We start from the raw sequence: 18184 nt of genomic DNA, 5'->3' as shown, positions 1-18184 counted from the left end.
GTTTGGGAGTGTTACATCTGAAAGTAATGCATTACAATATTTTCTATAAAATGGGACTAATAACGTGCTAAATTTATTTTGTTTATACTGTGCATACAGTATTGTATCATGCACCAAACTATAGCATTTTTGACCACTCAAATTTCAATAAATATCCTGAAAAACATTATAATCCAACATTATGGCCGATAGCAATAAATGGCAAAAAAATGGCAAAATAAATAAATAAATAAATAAATTTTATTCTATTTTGTCTAAGTTAATGTAAATTAAAAAATAAAATAAAATTGGCATCTTACATGCTACAAATAAATTTAGACATTAAAATTTAATTGGATAGTGTGTATAGTATATAGTGTTTTGGTAAAAAAAAAAATATATATATATATATATATATAATAATGAGTGCTGAGTTGCCACTGTGACATTCTGATTTATTTTAAGTTAAAACTGAACAACTAAATAATAACAAACACAAAACGAACCAATGAATAACGTTTTTTATATAAAAATGTAATTATATATATAAAAATAAATTAATTTTAAAATATCATATTACAGTGTAAATTTTTTCAATCAGCATACTACCATCAGGTCATCTGACAACACACATGGCTGCATATGCAGTGCTGTTCTACATAACATGTTACGTGTTTGCGGAGAGACCTTGACCAGTGCAGATGAATGATGACCCTCCTGCAGGCTGGAACTCATTTGACAGGGGTCAGGGGTTACAGTAACTCAATCTGACCGGGGCGGGTGTTAGTCAACATTCATGCACATGCGTCATTCTAAAATACAGTCAAACCAAAAGACCACCCTGCCCTGAATACACTGTAAATGATACAGATGGCGGATGGACAGTAGGCTTGTAAGTTAATGGTTGAAAGTTCAGCTACCACCATTGTGCTGTTAAATCCGGTTGCACAGTACTTATTCTTTAAACTGCTTGGAATTAAAATATCTGTTAAATGACTACTTGCTTAACACTCATTACTGCTATAAACAGTTGGGCTTCTTAAACTCTCCCACCTCTTCACACTTTTCCCTTTCCTCTTCTTTCTTTTTGGCTGAAAAGCATGACTTTGTCTTCAAACAATAGCCAACTATATTCCATACCTCTCAGAGATATCTAGCATGGCGTGACCTGCAGTTCTCAGCCCACGGTGGGAAAGACTTCATCTGAAAACGTTCTTTGTACTGAAGCCCGTATCATATACTGTGTTGAAACTGCCCTGAACTTCACACACACACACGGGCCTGGGAATACACACGAACGCTACGGCCACAAACCATAACCGATCTCTGACTGCAAACAAAGCGCTCCATTAATGATGACCTCAACTTGGTGTCCTTCGTTCATTAGAGGGCAGATTTAATAGCTGAAATCATCCAGCCCTCTTTGAAGGCCATGTTTACTGTCGCAGGCATATTAGGGCCTTGCTGATGCTTTAAAAAAATCATATTTATTCATTAAAAATCACTATTAAGAAGCCCTTCTCCCATACTCCACAGCAGCGAGACTGGCTTCTGAAACTGTTACAGAGATTTATCAGAAACCATTACTGTAATTGCAAATGGCTGTGGAACATTACTCACTTGCAATATCCTGAAGATATCCATCTTATTGAACCATACTGATTAATTGAATTTTCATCAGCGCTAAGCTTATTAACTGTTATGATAAATGATTCGAGGGGCATACATGTAGGCCACCTAGCACATTGCTTCTGAACATTTTCTTCTTCCAGCCAGAGTGATTATTATCTTTCATTTCAGTTATCTGGCTTTGAAATAAGACTCAAGACTCGTTAAATGCAGTGGACGATGGTATCGTTTGTGGATTGACGGAGTACCACACAATGCCTCGCTACTTCAGGGGAAAGTACAGTTTACCGAAGGCTTTTTTGGACTCATGCAAACGAATCAACAATGCTAGTGAAGAGACGAGGGAGGAACACTTACAGGTTCTTGACGGCGGTGATCCCTCGGAAAGCCTTACGAGGAACAGCCTGAATCTGATTCTCGCTCAGGTCCCTGGAGAGAGAGAGAGAGAGAGATGAGAAAGAGAAAGAGAAAGAGAAAGAGAGAGATATTAGGATTTGTTTGAAGCCACTTCACATTTCGCGTCTTGAGGAAGATGGATGGTTCGCTGGAACTTTGAAGTCTGAGACCAAATTGTTCTACTGACCATAAATGTCACATCCTCCTTTATTCGCCTGGCCTTTTATCACTCGCTCTGTGTGTGCGTCTAATGAAAAACATTTCTAAAGCAGTACTTTGTAATGAAAGGTCTTATAGCTGTACGTCCCACAATCCTGGAGAAAATGAAGCAATCATATGCACTTTGAGTAACCCGAGAAAGAAAACAGACAAAAGCGGCTCTGCATCAAAATGAATGCCTGGCATTTTTAATGAGCCAAATGATTTTTGACATGTCACAATGGTTGTGCTTAACTTTATTAAGCTTGTTTGTTTGTAGACGCACGCTGGCAAAACATAATTTGAAAACCAGAGTGCAATTACGGGCCGAGAAGGAAACAAATGAGATATGGAGTATCAGCCCAGCTAATCAAAGCGTCTGTTTTGGAGTCATGCCTGCTACACATAACACGAACAGACCACCACGTGGGTTCACCCACCTGACCTTGCTACAACCAATTTCACTGATAAACAATCAGGCATGGATCCAGCTGCGGCGAGGAATCCTGCCAGAGCTCGTGCGTGGGACGTAATGATGTATCATGCACAGGACTGCCAGCAATTTCCTCTTAGGAGCATTAAAAACTATAGTTATTGGGCTCCCCCTCCTTCAGCCCCCCGCTAGAACTGGATACGTTTGTTTCTTTTCCCTCCTCGAACCAATCAAGTTTTATTATGGCAAAAATCTTAATAACTATGTTATGCTTTGCTATAAGAGGCTATGGTATGTCATCGAAATGTTCCTGATGGTTTTTGACATGTTCCACAATCCTGCATTGCTTTTTTTTCTTTACAGCGCTCTTGGCTGACTTGATGTGAACATTGTGTTTCCTTTGTGTATCCTTCAAGTTGAACTATGCAGGAGGGCAAACATACTGCGAGTAAAACTCATAACATCCTATGATCATATGTCACAGAGTGGAAAAATAGGGCTGCTGTTTATACCATCATCACACAAGAGCGAATGTATATCAGCACTACCTCTCTGATGGTCTAAACGTGAAACAGAGATAGTGTGGAGCATAGAGGCGACTTCTCTTCACTTTGGCTTTTTAATTCTTCATGAATGGGGAAGCACCAGCCTCGTACGACCTCGGCGAGCTGCGAGCGCAGCATAGTGCTTTACAGCACTTCCACTGCTAATAAATGTTTTATTGCTTTGTTTACTCAGTGGAACCTTTTTCATTATTTCAACAAAAAGGCAAATTGTCCCAGCCAAATAACGGCACTTATGAAACACAATAAGTCTCAGTGGTGCTCTCGCCGAGAAGCGACAGAGAGAAACTCCATGCCAGAAGAAGAAGAAGAAAGAAGAAAAAAAAACAGTCCCTTGGGATTTGGGTTGAATGAGATGATTTCTAATGAGGAATTACTTGAAACTATAAAGAGACAATAGAAGTTTATGAGATGTGAGAATTATACTGGCAGGAAAGATGAAGCGATGTACATATTTCATCCGCTTTGACGATATATTAATTACACATGGATAATGAAATAAACTGTGGGACTTCAGAATGAATACAAGCTCTCTCCAAAAAATCTTTAAAACACAAGACAATTAGTCAACTGCAGAAAATGCTATTCTCTGCATACACTGTAAAAATGATTTTCTTAATATTTTGTCTTGTTTTATATATATATATATATATATACACACACATGTAAGAAGCTAAATTACAAAGGAATATTTTTTAGAGTATATAACCTGAATGAAGTCTATTTTTCAAATCAGATTTCAGATTTATATATATATATATATATATATATATATACTCTGTTGACAAACAGGAATATATCTTTTTAAAGAAACATATCTACATATCTAAATTATATATATATTGTTTGTTTTTTAGTCATTTTGAAGGAATAAACTGACTTTTACTGAAATAATAAAATTATATCAATCCTGGTATGCACTGCTATCGTAACCATCAAATTTGGCGTCTTAACAAATGCTGAAATGAATGCTTTAAGGTGAATACAGATTCAAAGCAGACATACACCAAACAGTGTTTGTTGAAGGACGAGAGCTGCACCGGTCCCCCTCCTCTAGCAATCTGCTTGCAAATTTCATTAATTTCATTTGGCTTTGGCCCTGTTCTCTCTGACTGTCAGGATGCCTGCCATAAATCTCCCTTTGATTCCATTACGGCTCCCATGTCCAGACAACCTGGCAACGCCAAAACATATTACAGATAAACGCTCAGCAACACGCAAGGATATAAGAGTCGAGCTGCAAGGAGGACCTACTGTATCCTTACACACACGCACGGACTCTCACACACACAAAGGTCAGGCAAAGTGAAACACTATATACTTCGTGAAATGCTGTTGTCATGCCACTCAACAAACATCTTGTTTCTGATCGAATGCACACAACGATAAACAGTTAAACATATGCAAGGAAGTGAAACCTCTAATAGTTCAATATGCACACCTGTCACATTTCAAAAGCGCAATATTTTGTCAATATAAATCAATGGGAGATTTTCAGACGTGAATCTTTAACGATTGCTTAAGGAGTTTCATTTGAAAGTGGGGTTGGCTGAATTAAGAGCAAACGTTCACTACGTGGGGTTAGTGGTAAAGAACAAATCCTAAGCAGAGTCCGTCCATTCATTTTCCAAACAGCATCATATGTAAGGTCCGAAGCAGAATGCTTGAGGAATATCAATACACGGCTGCCTTACAAACGCAGTAAAATGCATCGAGGGAATGTCGGTCAATTCTCTTTCTTATCACGCTTTACGAATGTCACTCTTATCTCTCCACTGAAAAATGGAATGCTGATTGTGATTAATATATCACACTATATATTATATTATTATAGATCAAAAGTTTGGGTACAGTATGATTTTAATATAGTTTTGCTGCATTTTATTTCTCATTAAATACAATTAAAAAGAACAATATAAAATTATATATTTGAGAATGTAGTGATGCAAAACTGAATTTTCACCAGCCAGTGTCACATGATCCTTCTGAAATCATTCTAATATGATGATTTAATAGAAAAATGTCTTATTTCTTATTTTCATTGTTGCTTAATGTTTTTATTGTTTTATTTTTATTTTTTTGGAAACCATGATACTTTTTTCAGGATTCACCGATGAATAGAAGGTTCACAAGAAAGGCATTAATTTGAAATTCAATTCTCTCGACATTCTAAATGTTGTTACTTTTACTATTGATCAATTCAATTTGTCCTTGCTGAATAAAAGTTGAATTACTTCAACATTTGAACGAAAGTGTTTGCAATAAGTAAAAAAGTGAAAAATGTGACAACATGACATGCATTTGCATTAAGATTGTATGCACAAATCTCCTTCTCACACATGAGATCCACCGTCGGCCAGGACTGGTTTTCCCAGAGGAGGTCGAGTAAATTGTGTTTCACACCACTTTGTTAATGTTAATCTTTCCTAAAATCAAACATGCCATTCTTTCCCCTTCTTGAAACCTCTATAAATTACAGAGTACTATGTTTGGGCTAACTCAGCCCTCTGAGAAATCTTATCCCCGTCTGGATTGGACTGCTTGTTGATACAGTATATCACACAAGTCTAATTCCAATAAGTCTCATGATGCACGGATCCGAGCACATGAGCTATTCCTTCCTTATTTCTTTCATATATTTAAAAATAAGTCAAAACAGACATCTGTCTCCTTCCATCTAGCCTATCGAGCACAAACCGCAGCCCAGCTGGGTGACCGGACCGTTGATACGTCTCCCACCGTGCCCGTGCCTCTCTCAGTTTCTGTCAAGCGCTGTCTTGCATTCACTCTTGCTCTTGGCAGGACTGTTATCTGCATGCCGAACTGAATCTAGAGTCTGAGATTCTCGCAGAGACCCTGATGCCTGTCAGTGGGTTCCTGTACACTTCTGTTAAAGCTTGCCAGTGCCGACAGATCGACCCCGGACGCGCTGGTACGATCGCGCACAGATGGGTCGAACACGTCTAAGCGTACGCACTTGATCAGGTGAAGACCCTCCAGCTACTCTCGCCAGACATATTACATTACATTATTCATTTAGTAAGCACTCATAACTGGGGCCAACCGTGATGCTTTCATATCACATCTGACTCGACTGCTTCGGGGATGACCAGTTAAATGTGTGTTAGGGGCAAAATGGCTGTTAAGCACGGAGGGTGACTGTTCTGAAGTAAAACCAGCCCTAAAAACAAAGGAGAGTAATACAAAACACCCTTTGGCTTGAGGATTCTGAGTCTGGAGGCATATTTGTTTTTCATCTGGGTGTCATGGCCGTAACTGTGACTCCCTGAGCTGACAGGTAAAGACATTGGTTATGAGATGCACATTTCTGATTTCTTTCATTATAGTCAAAGTGCGAAAACAAAGAAAGCAGCAGACCCCCTGGGGCGCTCCATAAGCATTTTGTTTTAAGAGACCCGAGACGTCTTCAAGTCCGCATCCATTTAATCGGCAGTTTCACATGATGAGCTGCAAGTACTGTAAAGCATGCATTCTTCCTCCTTCCTCTGCCTTTTTCCACCGGAACGGCAATTGACGTAACACTTATTTGATAAAGACATATAGAAATGTGCATAATAAATAGTGACCGCGTTGCAGCATCATATTTCACTCTTCACCAGTTATGGTCGTGATGGGCGGCCCTCTCGATCTCTCTCCCGCTGATGGCTGGAGTCTGCGCTCTGCTTTATGGCCACTTTTAAAAATGGAGGGAAATTAAAACACTATGGATTTCTGGCCCTGAAGGACTGTATAGTGTAATTGGCCTTTAGGATGACAGTAGCTCTTAATTACACTGAGTATAGGAGCTTTCCATTGGAGCTTTCCAGGCCGCTCGCTCTATATCTCTCCCGTCTCATTCTGCGTCTGTGTTAGAAATCTACAATATGATATTATGATGAATTACTAAGATCACCCTTCAGATTCACTTTAAAACCATCACAATATTACTGATGTAGTCTTGCGATATAAATTTAAGTTAATTTGATGCTCAAGATCCAGTTATTACTATCATTGTCGAAACAGTTGTGCTGCTTAACATTTTTTATTTTCAGGATTCTTTGATGCATAGAAAGATTAAAAGAACAACATTTATTTGAAACTGAAATCTTTTATAACATCATAAATGTCTTTACTGTCACTTTTGATCAATCAAATGCGTCCTTGATGAATAAAAGTAATAGAAATCGTTAACACTTTAGAATAAGGTTCCATTAGTTAATGCTAGTTAATGAAAATACAGTTATTCATTGTTAGTTCATGGTAATTCACAGTGCATTAACTAATGTTAACAAGCACAACTTTTGATTTGAGTAATGCATTAGTAAATGTTGAAATTTACATGAACTAAGATTAATAAATGATGCATAAGGACTGTTCTTGCTTAGTTTATGTTAACTAAAGTAGTTAACTAACATTAACTAATGGAACCATATTATAAAGTGTTACCTATAAATCTTACTGACACAAAACTTTTGAAGAGTAGTTTACACTGCGGAAAAAAAAACTACTTGGCATAACACTCAATAAAATAAAATAAATAAGATGGGATCATCAAAGTAAGTATTTTAATGTAAGTTGTATAAGGTGGAATAAATAGCATCTACAACATTATGGGAAATAATTGTCTATTAGGATTTTTCATAAACGTCTTGATGTGCACCAACAAGACAGTTAAACACAGAGTAAGACTGACTGATCTGAAAGCCATCGAGTGAGTCTCTTTAAACTCTTTAAAAAGTTAGTGAACACCAGGATGCCACTAAAGGAAGTGAGTATGGAAATGAAATGAAAGACAAAGACAGAAGGATAGATGTAGAGTCTTTGTTCATTGATCAGCTTTGTATTCTGCTGCAGTCGTTTAACTGCCCTTGCTTAGTGTCTAACATCTAGCCCAAAGACTCCTTGATTTAATTAACTCAGCGCTTTATGAATAAAAATATTTCACTATTGATCATCCCAAGAGCTGACGCAAGCTGAACCGGTACAGCGTTCACTTCATTAGGCCGTCCTAACTTGCTTTTTTCCCCTTCTGATGGCAAGGGAGGAGGTGAGGGTCGAAGTCACTATGGAGGGAGGTGGAGGCAGCTTCTAAATCAAAGTAAATGAGCTCAAACGCTCCCTTGGGTGTCTAAAGCTTTCTGCTAAAGCTTCTACATTCCTCCGCTGCCTCCAAAAAAGAGTCTGTGTATGGATATTATAAATAGAAAAGGTTTCCCCCCCCTGCGTTAGTATCTATTATGTTTGGTCAATGCTTTAATTAAATTGGATAGCTTAATGTGATTTATTCTGATCCATACACTTTATGGCTCTAAAAGCCTTTTTGGCTCCCAGCCCAAAAGATGTCGAACAAATTTAGATGAGTTTGTGAAGAAAAAAAGTGGAGAGGCTGGGCGCAGCGGGTGATTTGTTATTGGTTAATTCACTTTTATTCTTCGTGTGCCATTTGGTTTAATTTTCTTTCTCCTGCATCGTCTTGCCTTGGAACGGGACCGAGACGTACGACAAAGCTTTTAGGATCATTTATAGTCGCAATAAAACATCAGTTATAAGAGACGAGGAGAGTGCATGTATGATTTCGAGATGGGATGGCTTAGGGACACAGAAAGACATGCAATGACCTTTTCCTGGTCCTCACAAACTCGAGAGCAAAGCAGTCCGAAACGAGGGGAGATGTTGAAGAGAGGATGAGGCTGCTAATCAGACAATAGGATTTAAGAGCTTTTAAAATGAGTGGGTTGGAGGCAACAGCTGAGACGCGCTCTGTCCACGCAGAGGGGCCTCCTGGCACTCATAAATAAACCTGGGAGATTGGCTGGGGGTGGGTGAGGTTCTGGGGGTTTGGTGGCAGAAGTTTCCATCCATCTTGCGGCAGGTCACAGCTGCCATGAAGACCAGGAGCCATGCTGACCAGTTAAGTCCAGAGCCAGAGGTGCAGGTGAATTGGTGGCAGTAAGGGGCATCGAGAGAAAGGATGTGTGTGTTTGTGTCTTTATAAATACAGGAGAGCACAGAACACATTGTGTGTGTTTCTATCAATCTTGTCTCCCTTCATTCATCCATCATCATCCATCTGCCATCCATCTATTTATCTACTCATCTATCTCTCCATCATCCATCCATCTGTGTATCCATTTATCTCTTTATCCATCCATCCATCCTTTTATCTACACGTCTATCTCTTCATCCATCCATCCAGCCATCCAGCCATTTACCTACTCATCTATCTCTCCATCCATCCATCCATCCATCTATCTCTTCATCCATCCATCCATCCATCCAGCCATTTACCTACTCATCTATCTCTCCATCCATCCATCCATCCATCCATCCATCTTTCCATCCTTCCATTCATCAATTTATCTACTAGTCTATCTCTTGATACATCAATCCATCATTCATCTGTTCATCCATCTATTAATCTACCCATCTATCTCTCCATCTTCCATCCACCTGTCATCCACCATTTCATTCCTCCCTGCATCCAATCCATCCTGACATCTATCTGTCTATCTTTCTATTGATCTTTTCATCCATAATCTCTCCATACAATATCCATCTGTTCATGCATCAATCCATCATCCATCCATTTACTTGTCTATTTCTCTATCCATCGTCCATTGATCTATCCATCCTGCTATAGAACTGTTTATCTCTCTCTTGTGTTCATGTATACATCCATCTCTCCATGCTACATCTATTCATCATCCATCCTCCATCTGTTCATCCAGTCCATCCGTCCACTCACCCATCTAACTATAATTTCTCTCTCATTTATCCATCATCCATCTACCATCTGTCTCTTAATCTATCCATCAGTCCATCCATCCTGCCATTTACCTGTCTATTTCTCCATCTATGTATCTCTCTATCATCATCACTTCATCCATCCATCCATCCTGCTAATTATCTGTATCACTCTATTATGTTCTATTTCTCTATTCTATCTGTTTGTATCATTCTGTCTGTTTTCACCCATCCACTCATCTAGTCCAACTCTCCATCCATCCATCTCTCCATCTATCTTTCCATCCATCCATCCATCCATCCATCCATCCATCCATCCATCCAAATCTTCATCTGTCTGTTCATCCATTCAGGTACAAATGCTTAGAACAAAAGTATATATCAAGCAAGACAGTATTCTATAAAGACAACAAGAACCACACAGGACAACAAACAAATATCCAAACTCTAATCCTTAAGCCCCTCCCCCCCCGAAAACAAAGGAATCAGATCAGATTTGCTTGTCAGCTTTCCTGAATGCGTTAGGTCGGAAGCCGAACAGATAGCAGGGGTGGCTGCTGGCTTTCGGCAAGCTAATAAGCCTGAGCTCTTTAAAATGAGAGTAATCCAGTTAGAGTGGGTAAAGGGCTAATGTCCAGCTAATTGAATTTGAGGCAAAACTGGTTTAGTCGGCCATATCTGGCCAAGCTCAACCTGCCATCCTCCGCATTGTCTGCAAAGACCGATGATGAATGCAAGACCTCGTCGCAGTGTAATTCCTACAGCTGATTGGTGGGCCTGGAGCGTTCGATCAAGAGGCGTGACCTCACACCTGTGACATACTGAGGGCTGCGTCAGTATATACCGAGGGATGACATTCAGCAGTATTCAATTAGAGAAATGCACAGGATACGCATACGCAGTAACACAACATCACAAATCATGTGCCTGGCCAATTGTAGCTGCAGGCTGGACTGAATGATTATGTGGTATAAATGGGGGCTGTTAAGTCTACTGGGCCCAGGAGGTTTTATTCTAAATCTAATAATGGGAACCGTGGAAGTGGAAAAGGGTGGAATATTTCTGAGAGGTTACGAGGGCAAGCATGAGACCGTGGGCGCCATGCAAAAACCTCCATGTTTCACAGAAATCTGGACACAGATCTGTGAGGGAAAAAAGCAGAGCAACATTGTCAAAATAGGTTTTCATGCTCTGTAATTACTCAACATACGAGTCTGAGAAGGTCAACTTAGCACACTAATTAACATGTAACCCAACCTGAGAAAAGTGTAATTGCATCCATAGAGAGGAAGAGAGAACAACTTGGAGGTTAGAACATGAAGCCGGGGCCCCACGGGGCCCCAATCAGCACACGTTTCTTTTAACATGTTAAAGAATGGTGTACTGCTTTCCAACAATGGCCACCCAGCAGATAAGCATAAATAAACAAATGTTTCCGTATATGAATAATCAGCAAAGTGGGTGAAAAGAACCAGATCATGACTTACGTGCTTAATTAACATGCTTAATGTTAAACCATTTCCAGTTTTCTTCTTTCTTAAAGGTTTAGTTTTACAAATCATAATTACATTTGTCTTGATCTCTGAGTATCTTTGAATATATCTGTAAATTATTACTCTGCGGCTCATTTACGGTAACATAAGAATGTGTGTGAGAACAATAAAAGACAGAGAACATGGAAGGCTAGTGAAGATAGACAGAGAGAGAGAGAAAGAGAGAGAGAGAGAGAGAGAAAGATGCAGATGCATCCCTGACCACAAGATGGAGCCCCCAGGCTTCTCTCCACCATTGAACTGACCAATCAATAAATTAATCTCTGATGGAGAGATGTAGGAGGCTGTATGGTGCCTTGGAAGCCTCCACCTTTACCCACAAGCTCAGACGTGACCACATTAACACACTGAAGGTTCATCCAGACTGTGGCAGTAAGTATCTGCAGGGAGAGACACTGGGACTGTTTTCCTAACCACAGAAGCTGGGAAAAACCAGGATATGCAGCAGTGGCTGCTGCAGACGGGAAAAAATACTGATGCAATCATTAAAATAATGTCTGATACTAATAGGTCGGTAATTATTTTAATGTTATGGTAAATAAACAATAAATAACTGATGTGACACTTTAAGGACCAAATCTTACTAGTTGCTTATAAGCATGCATATTAGCAGCATATTGGCTGTTTATTAGTCCTTATAAACCAAACATTAATACCTTATTCTGCATGACTATATTTTAGTTCCTTTAATTCTACTAAACGTAACAACTACCTTATTAATGATTTATAAGGAGCACATTAGGAGTTTGAGGCAAAAGTCACAGTTAAAATCAAGTGTGACAATACCGGACAGTAAAATTCAATACTATGTCGTGTAACACTAAAATTATAATGCATTTCTAAACGCTTATCACAAAATTAGAGCACACATTTTGAAAATTGATATTTATTTTGAGATTTGGTAAAGATTACATTTAACTGTGTTATTAAATTGTTAGCATTTTAATATATTAACTTTCAGAAGAAGATGGCAAAGGTCAAGAGAGAAAACAAGCATGAATGATTAAATGCCCAATGTTGATCAATTCTGATAAGAAGTAAAAAAAAATAATACTAGTAATCAACCATGCTGTATGTCAATAACCAAGTGATATATGTGCTTCCCTATAGCATTTTTTTTTTAAATATGTAACAAACAAAAGAAAACTATTTTCTAAATAGAAATGTCTGCATGGGAAGCGACCAAACTGACATGAAATCAACTAAAGGACAATTATGCAGATGCTGCAGTTCAAAGGGAGCTGTAGTTTTATACAGTATTTACATTCTGTTGCTCAACTGTCTATGCTTCATTTGCCCTGGCAGTGGACGATGAGCATAAAGCGTTCCCTCTCATTTTCCCACCAATTTGCCAATAAACAAAGACCCAGCACTCTGTTCACTATCGGCCACTAAAAACAAGAAGCCAGCAGGGGTGAGCAGACTGCTGCCCACCTGGTGTCTTTAGCACGGGCTGCCCATGTGAGACGCCACGGGCCATTATAAGACACAGGCATTTCATAAAAGAACCAACCCGAGATGACCGTGCACCACTGGAAGAACTCTCATTTGATTCACAGCAGGACAAATGCACATTGAGGGAATGGGTGACAGAAATGGGTTTTGTCAATAGCGTTGTCATCATGGAGACGGTGAGCTGCCTCAGTCGCCGGCCGCTGTGTGTAAACTGCTTCCTGAGATTAGTGTCGAAACTCTGTTTATCTGGCTTCCTAATCAAATCAGCCACACTGCACATGCCGGACGGCCTTTTTGTAGCTCTACCATGTCCCGATGCCACCTCGCTCACCCCCATCGAATTCACCTTTAGACATGGTACTCACTCCCTGCCACTGACTATCTATGACTATGACAAGTATATACACATTTTATATATAAAAAATGACAATATTAAAAATGTATAAAAAAATTCAAATTAACAATATTTTCAAATAAATAAATGAATAAAATAGAAAAATTCCATTAATCCATTAAAAAACACCTAAAAGTTAAAATAAAAATAAAAAAGTAAACTTAAATTATTTAGTGTACATTTAAATTATAAATGTGTACTAAAACATGAATAAAACAAAATGATGTAGAAAATGTAGAGTATGGTTTTATTTATATTTTCTTCCCCAAAGCCTGGTTTTTAACTAGCACTCTCAATTATTTTTCTTTCTTTGATATATATAAAAAAAAAAAAAACTTCCCTCTAACACTTGGAATAAAAAAACAATAATATAAAAAGTAAAAAAAAGGCAAAAAAACTTGTTTTCTTTTTATTTATTAAAAAAAGACCCTTTAACTTCAGCGTTCTCTTTTATTTTTTTTTCATTTTTTTTTCATTTACTATGTGTACTGCGTTAGACTAAACGAGACTTGTCTTGGCATTTACATATCATTGCTCTTTTGTTGGTTTTGATTGCTTCTATTGTCCTCATTTGTAAGTCCCTTTGGATAAAAGCACCTAGTGAATGACTAAATGTAAATATTCTGTCAAAAATAACCACACAGTTAGAAAAGCAGCAGTTTGGTTAACATATGTGACCCAGGACCACAAATCCAGTTTTAAATTGCATGGGATATTTGTAACAATATCCACAAATGCATTGTATGGGATTTTTCTTTTATGCTAAAAATCATTAGGATATTAAGTAAAGATCATGTTCCATGAAGATATTTTGTATATTTCCTATCGTAAATGTATCAAAAATTCATTTTTGGTTAGTAATATTTATTGCTAAGGACTTCATTTGGACAACTCTTTTTTGCAACCTCAGACACCAGGTTTTAAAATAGTTGTAAACCTCTGCCAAATATTGTCCTTTTTAGATGATGTATAAATCGCAGTTTAAGTTCAAGACTCACATATGGAACAAATGTACAACAAAGGTTTTACTGGGGCCTTCCCTTCACACTTTGAACCCCTGAAGTGTTCACATTAGTATCTAATATGTACTAAAATACACCTTTGATGGGTAGATAACACACACAAGTGTATCTTTGAGGGTATAGTGTCAATGACAATTACTGTGCTGCCCACATTCCCTGTTCTGTAACTGCTATCCTGAAGACTACCCCCTAATTTAGCTAAAACACCTTCTACATAAACACAACGTTTCCTGTGCTGCCAGCCTGGCTTCCTCTTTTACCGGTTGTTAGCTCTTGTCTCTCCAGTCCTGGAGATATGCTATCATCCGTCGCTCATTGGTAATTATTTGTTTTCTAGGTGTCACTCAAAGGCCATCGCTATCGCTTTTCAGTGCTACACATTCCAACAATAACCAGCGGGCTTTGGTTTCTGTCGCTCTGCGAGCCAAGAATGTGAAGTCTAAAGGATGGTTAGATCCTACCCATGAGCCTTCCAGCTGCTAAATGTATAAACCGTAAGAAATTACACATGAAACCTTGGGCCCTTTAGCGCTGATCAAATATGAAGCCGTGCAATGATTATTTCCCTTGTGAATCTTGAGCTTCAGCCCAGTTCCTCTCGTCCTCCTTCCATTACAGTCCTGATGAGCAAGAAATTGAGCTCTAATCATTCAGAGAAAAATAAATGGTCATTTAAAGCTGAAAAACAACCGATGAAAACTCTTTGTTTCGTGCTTAAATGTGAAAGTGGAAATCGTTGGACTATAAACTAATCACGAAGCTAAGGACGCTTTGTTGTGCCTACTGGGAATACGTTGGCACAATGAGGTCATGTGCAGCCAAAAACGGCCTTGCCACACAGCGTGTGCCCTTCCATCCACGGCGGCTGGTTAGTATGACATCTGACTGCAGTGGTTTATTTTTCCCCATTATCCAGTTTGATCAGTGTGTGTGGCTCCCAAGGGGCGTAAGTCAAGCACCCCTGTGGAATGTTCCATAGATGGTGAATTTCACCTCTATAGAGAATGATCTCACTGATTATGACATCATGAAGGCAGTCTGATTTATTAAGGCCCACTGATGAGGCTGTATTTAAATAAACATCAGCATCCCTTCCAGAGCTAAAGATATGGTTCCCCCGAGGGCCTACACATGGCCTGGCTGGGGGGGGTTTAGGGTTAAGAAGGAAGTCGAAGCGATTCGTTTTGAGTCGATGACTTTAACACTTTGCCCCCGTTCAAACTTACGCGCCCCGTGACAATCTCGACCAGGTGCGCTGGGATACTCTGAAATGGCCTATGCAGATCACTGTAAGAACAACAGCCCGTGGTGGTGTTAAACCTCTGCTAAATAGCTTGTCTACCCTTGTTAACACCCGAGCCCAGGCTGAAATTGAGTTCAGCTGTGGCGTGGCATTACTGAGCATTTTTCGTGCTGGATCATAAATCAGGGCCCCGCACGCCGGCTGCAGCCCCTCAAGCCACATTTCCACCTTCCTTAGACCCCATTAGCTCCTTCATATTCTGCTTTCCGAGACAGACCGCAGGAACGCTACAACAAGTGTCCCTCAAGCCACCATGTTCACACAGCCCTCCTCGGACTGCATTTTATAGCCGTTCCATCTGGTCTTGCTGTGGCTGCTTCTGTGCTTTGACCACTACAAGCGTGAGCTTTAATATAAGCTTTCTCACGGTGAGAGCAAATATGGGAATTAAGTTAATCATAGCTTCAGGGCCAGACATGTACAGAGGTGGGAGAAAGGGCCTGTGATTACACTGCTCAGGGAATTGATCTGCGAGCTTTGAGGGAACAGACTTGCTCACCTGCATCAAGCTGCAGAAGGCCGCTATTGTATTTGAATAAAAAACCTGAGGGGAATATGGTGTTTGTGTGTGGATAAATAATGACAGAGGTGGGAGGAGCGTTTGTGTGTGTGCATAATGAAAGGGCAGAGGGAATACGTGAGCGTGTGTGTGTGTGCGTGTGTGTGTGCATTAGGGTGAACGGCATCTGCTTGTGTTTTTATTCAGGGAAACACAAGCGTGAGATCAAAGACCAGGTTTATTGAGAAGTGTTTGTGCAATGACTGTTAAATTTAAAAGGTTGTTATCATGACTAAAAAGAAGAAAACAAAAAAGTGAGAAAAATACTGTCTATATAATAAAAATAAAAATAAAAACAATAGAAAATACAGAAAAAAAACTATAAATAAATGTATTAAAAATAATTATTTTATTTATATTCATTTTAATTGTTATTTTCATTTTGATTTTAATATTCATTCTATTTTTATTTTTCCCCTAACAATGTTGGGTCATATTTTTAAGTAATCTCTAAGCCTTACTTTAAAGTATATAAGGGAAGATATATTATATATGTTTTGTATACAAAACAAAACAATAAAATAAACAAAAGACAGTCTGATTGACCCAAACTTACAGTTCACTTTAAGAAATTGTCACGTAGCATCATATGAGTCAAATTTATAAGAGACCAAATGTAAAAACACCACTAAAAAAAAAAAAAAAACACCAACCCAATTAACCAAAATGGGTTATTTTACACAATATAAACAAAATAAAATGTTAAATTCTGAGCACTTTGGGCAGACTTTGGTAATGCAGCAGCAGGAAAAATTAGACTTGCTCTCAGCACTCTTGGTGGCTAAAGTCAAAAGTCAAGTTTATCCATGATCACGACTCCAGCATTCACCCTCCTGCTGTTTCCACAGGTCACAGTCTTTCTCTTCCAGCTGAAGACCTCCAGGGCCCCACCTGGCCATCCATAAACTGCCCTGCTACATCAGACTAGTAACCCACGAGGTTAACAACCTTTCCCTGACACAACTGCTATAATCATTCCTTTCTGCATGTGTCTGAATTTAAATTTCCCAATTATATGTGTCACCAAATGGCTCACAGGCTCCGAAACACCGAGCTGTGGTGCTCATGAAGGCAACGTGAGCTCTTGATCACATTCCCACCACTTCTCATCATCGCTTCCTGTCTTTTCTCTACTACTACAGTCAATGACAATGACGAAAGAGCCAAAAAAGTTTGGCTGAGTACATAATAACAAATCTGCTCTCTCTACAAAAGCATTAACTTACATACAGTATGTGCCACATTGAGTATGATCACAAGCCAGTTCCTAAGACGTACAAGTTTTCTGTAGCGTACAAGAACAGTGATTTTGGTGCGTGTAGATGTTGGGACAAGTCTCCTCAGTACTGCTTCCAGGGTCTGGTGCCCTATGCCAAATGGCTTTGCAGAGTTTTGCAAACAAAGTCATTAAAATGCCTCATTTCATTTAAATTTCATCCAAGACAAATCTCCCAGAAGTCCAAACCTCACACACGTACAACTGCCCACACACCCCCAATTCAATCTGAGACGACTAATCGCTGAAGAGAGGACCCTTGCAGAGTCCCTGGAATCAGTATTGCTGTCTCGTTCTGTTTTGGAAGCCAAACAGGGATCTGTTTGCACTTAGAGAAATGACAGACAGGCAGAAACCAGAGCGTACCCATGTCTGATGACCAAAGTGAAAAAGAGAGGGGCTTTCTCTCTGTCCCCCCCCTTAACCACATCCCTGCAAGCTCATGTCAATTTCAGCCAAGAGGATTTCTCACCGCTTGACCAATTCCCCCAAACCCTGCTGCTCAATAGCTACCGTATTCATGCAAAATAAAGAGAGGAGCCATTTACTTGTGACGAAACATGAACTCTTAATATGAGTCAACCGTCCCTTCCCCTTGATCTGTGTGACTGATGAATGCAATTAAACCAATCCACTGGAAGTTCTTCCTGTTCTTAAATTACAAGCCTCAAAAACAACAC

At 39.2% G+C, this 18184-nt stretch overlaps 1 protein-coding gene across 1 annotated transcript in view; it reads right to left on the bottom strand.

The window, feature by feature from the left end:
* Positions 1–18184, bottom strand: part of slit3 (slit homolog 3 (Drosophila)) — a 162489-nt gene that overhangs the window by 69588 nt on the left and 74717 nt on the right. The window contains exon 5 of the mRNA XM_026281176.1: positions 1966–2037. Coding sequence (XP_026136961.1) covers positions 1966–2037 — 72 coding nt within the window. The remainder of the gene's footprint in view (positions 1–1965; positions 2038–18184) is intronic.

Source organism: Carassius auratus, chromosome 14, assembly GCF_003368295.1.
Source record: "Carassius auratus strain Wakin chromosome 14, ASM336829v1, whole genome shotgun sequence".
NCBI lineage: Eukaryota > Metazoa > Chordata > Actinopteri > Cypriniformes > Cyprinidae > Carassius > Carassius auratus.
Note: the sequence above shows the minus strand (reverse complement) of the source record. Positions and strands in the feature narration are given on the sequence as shown.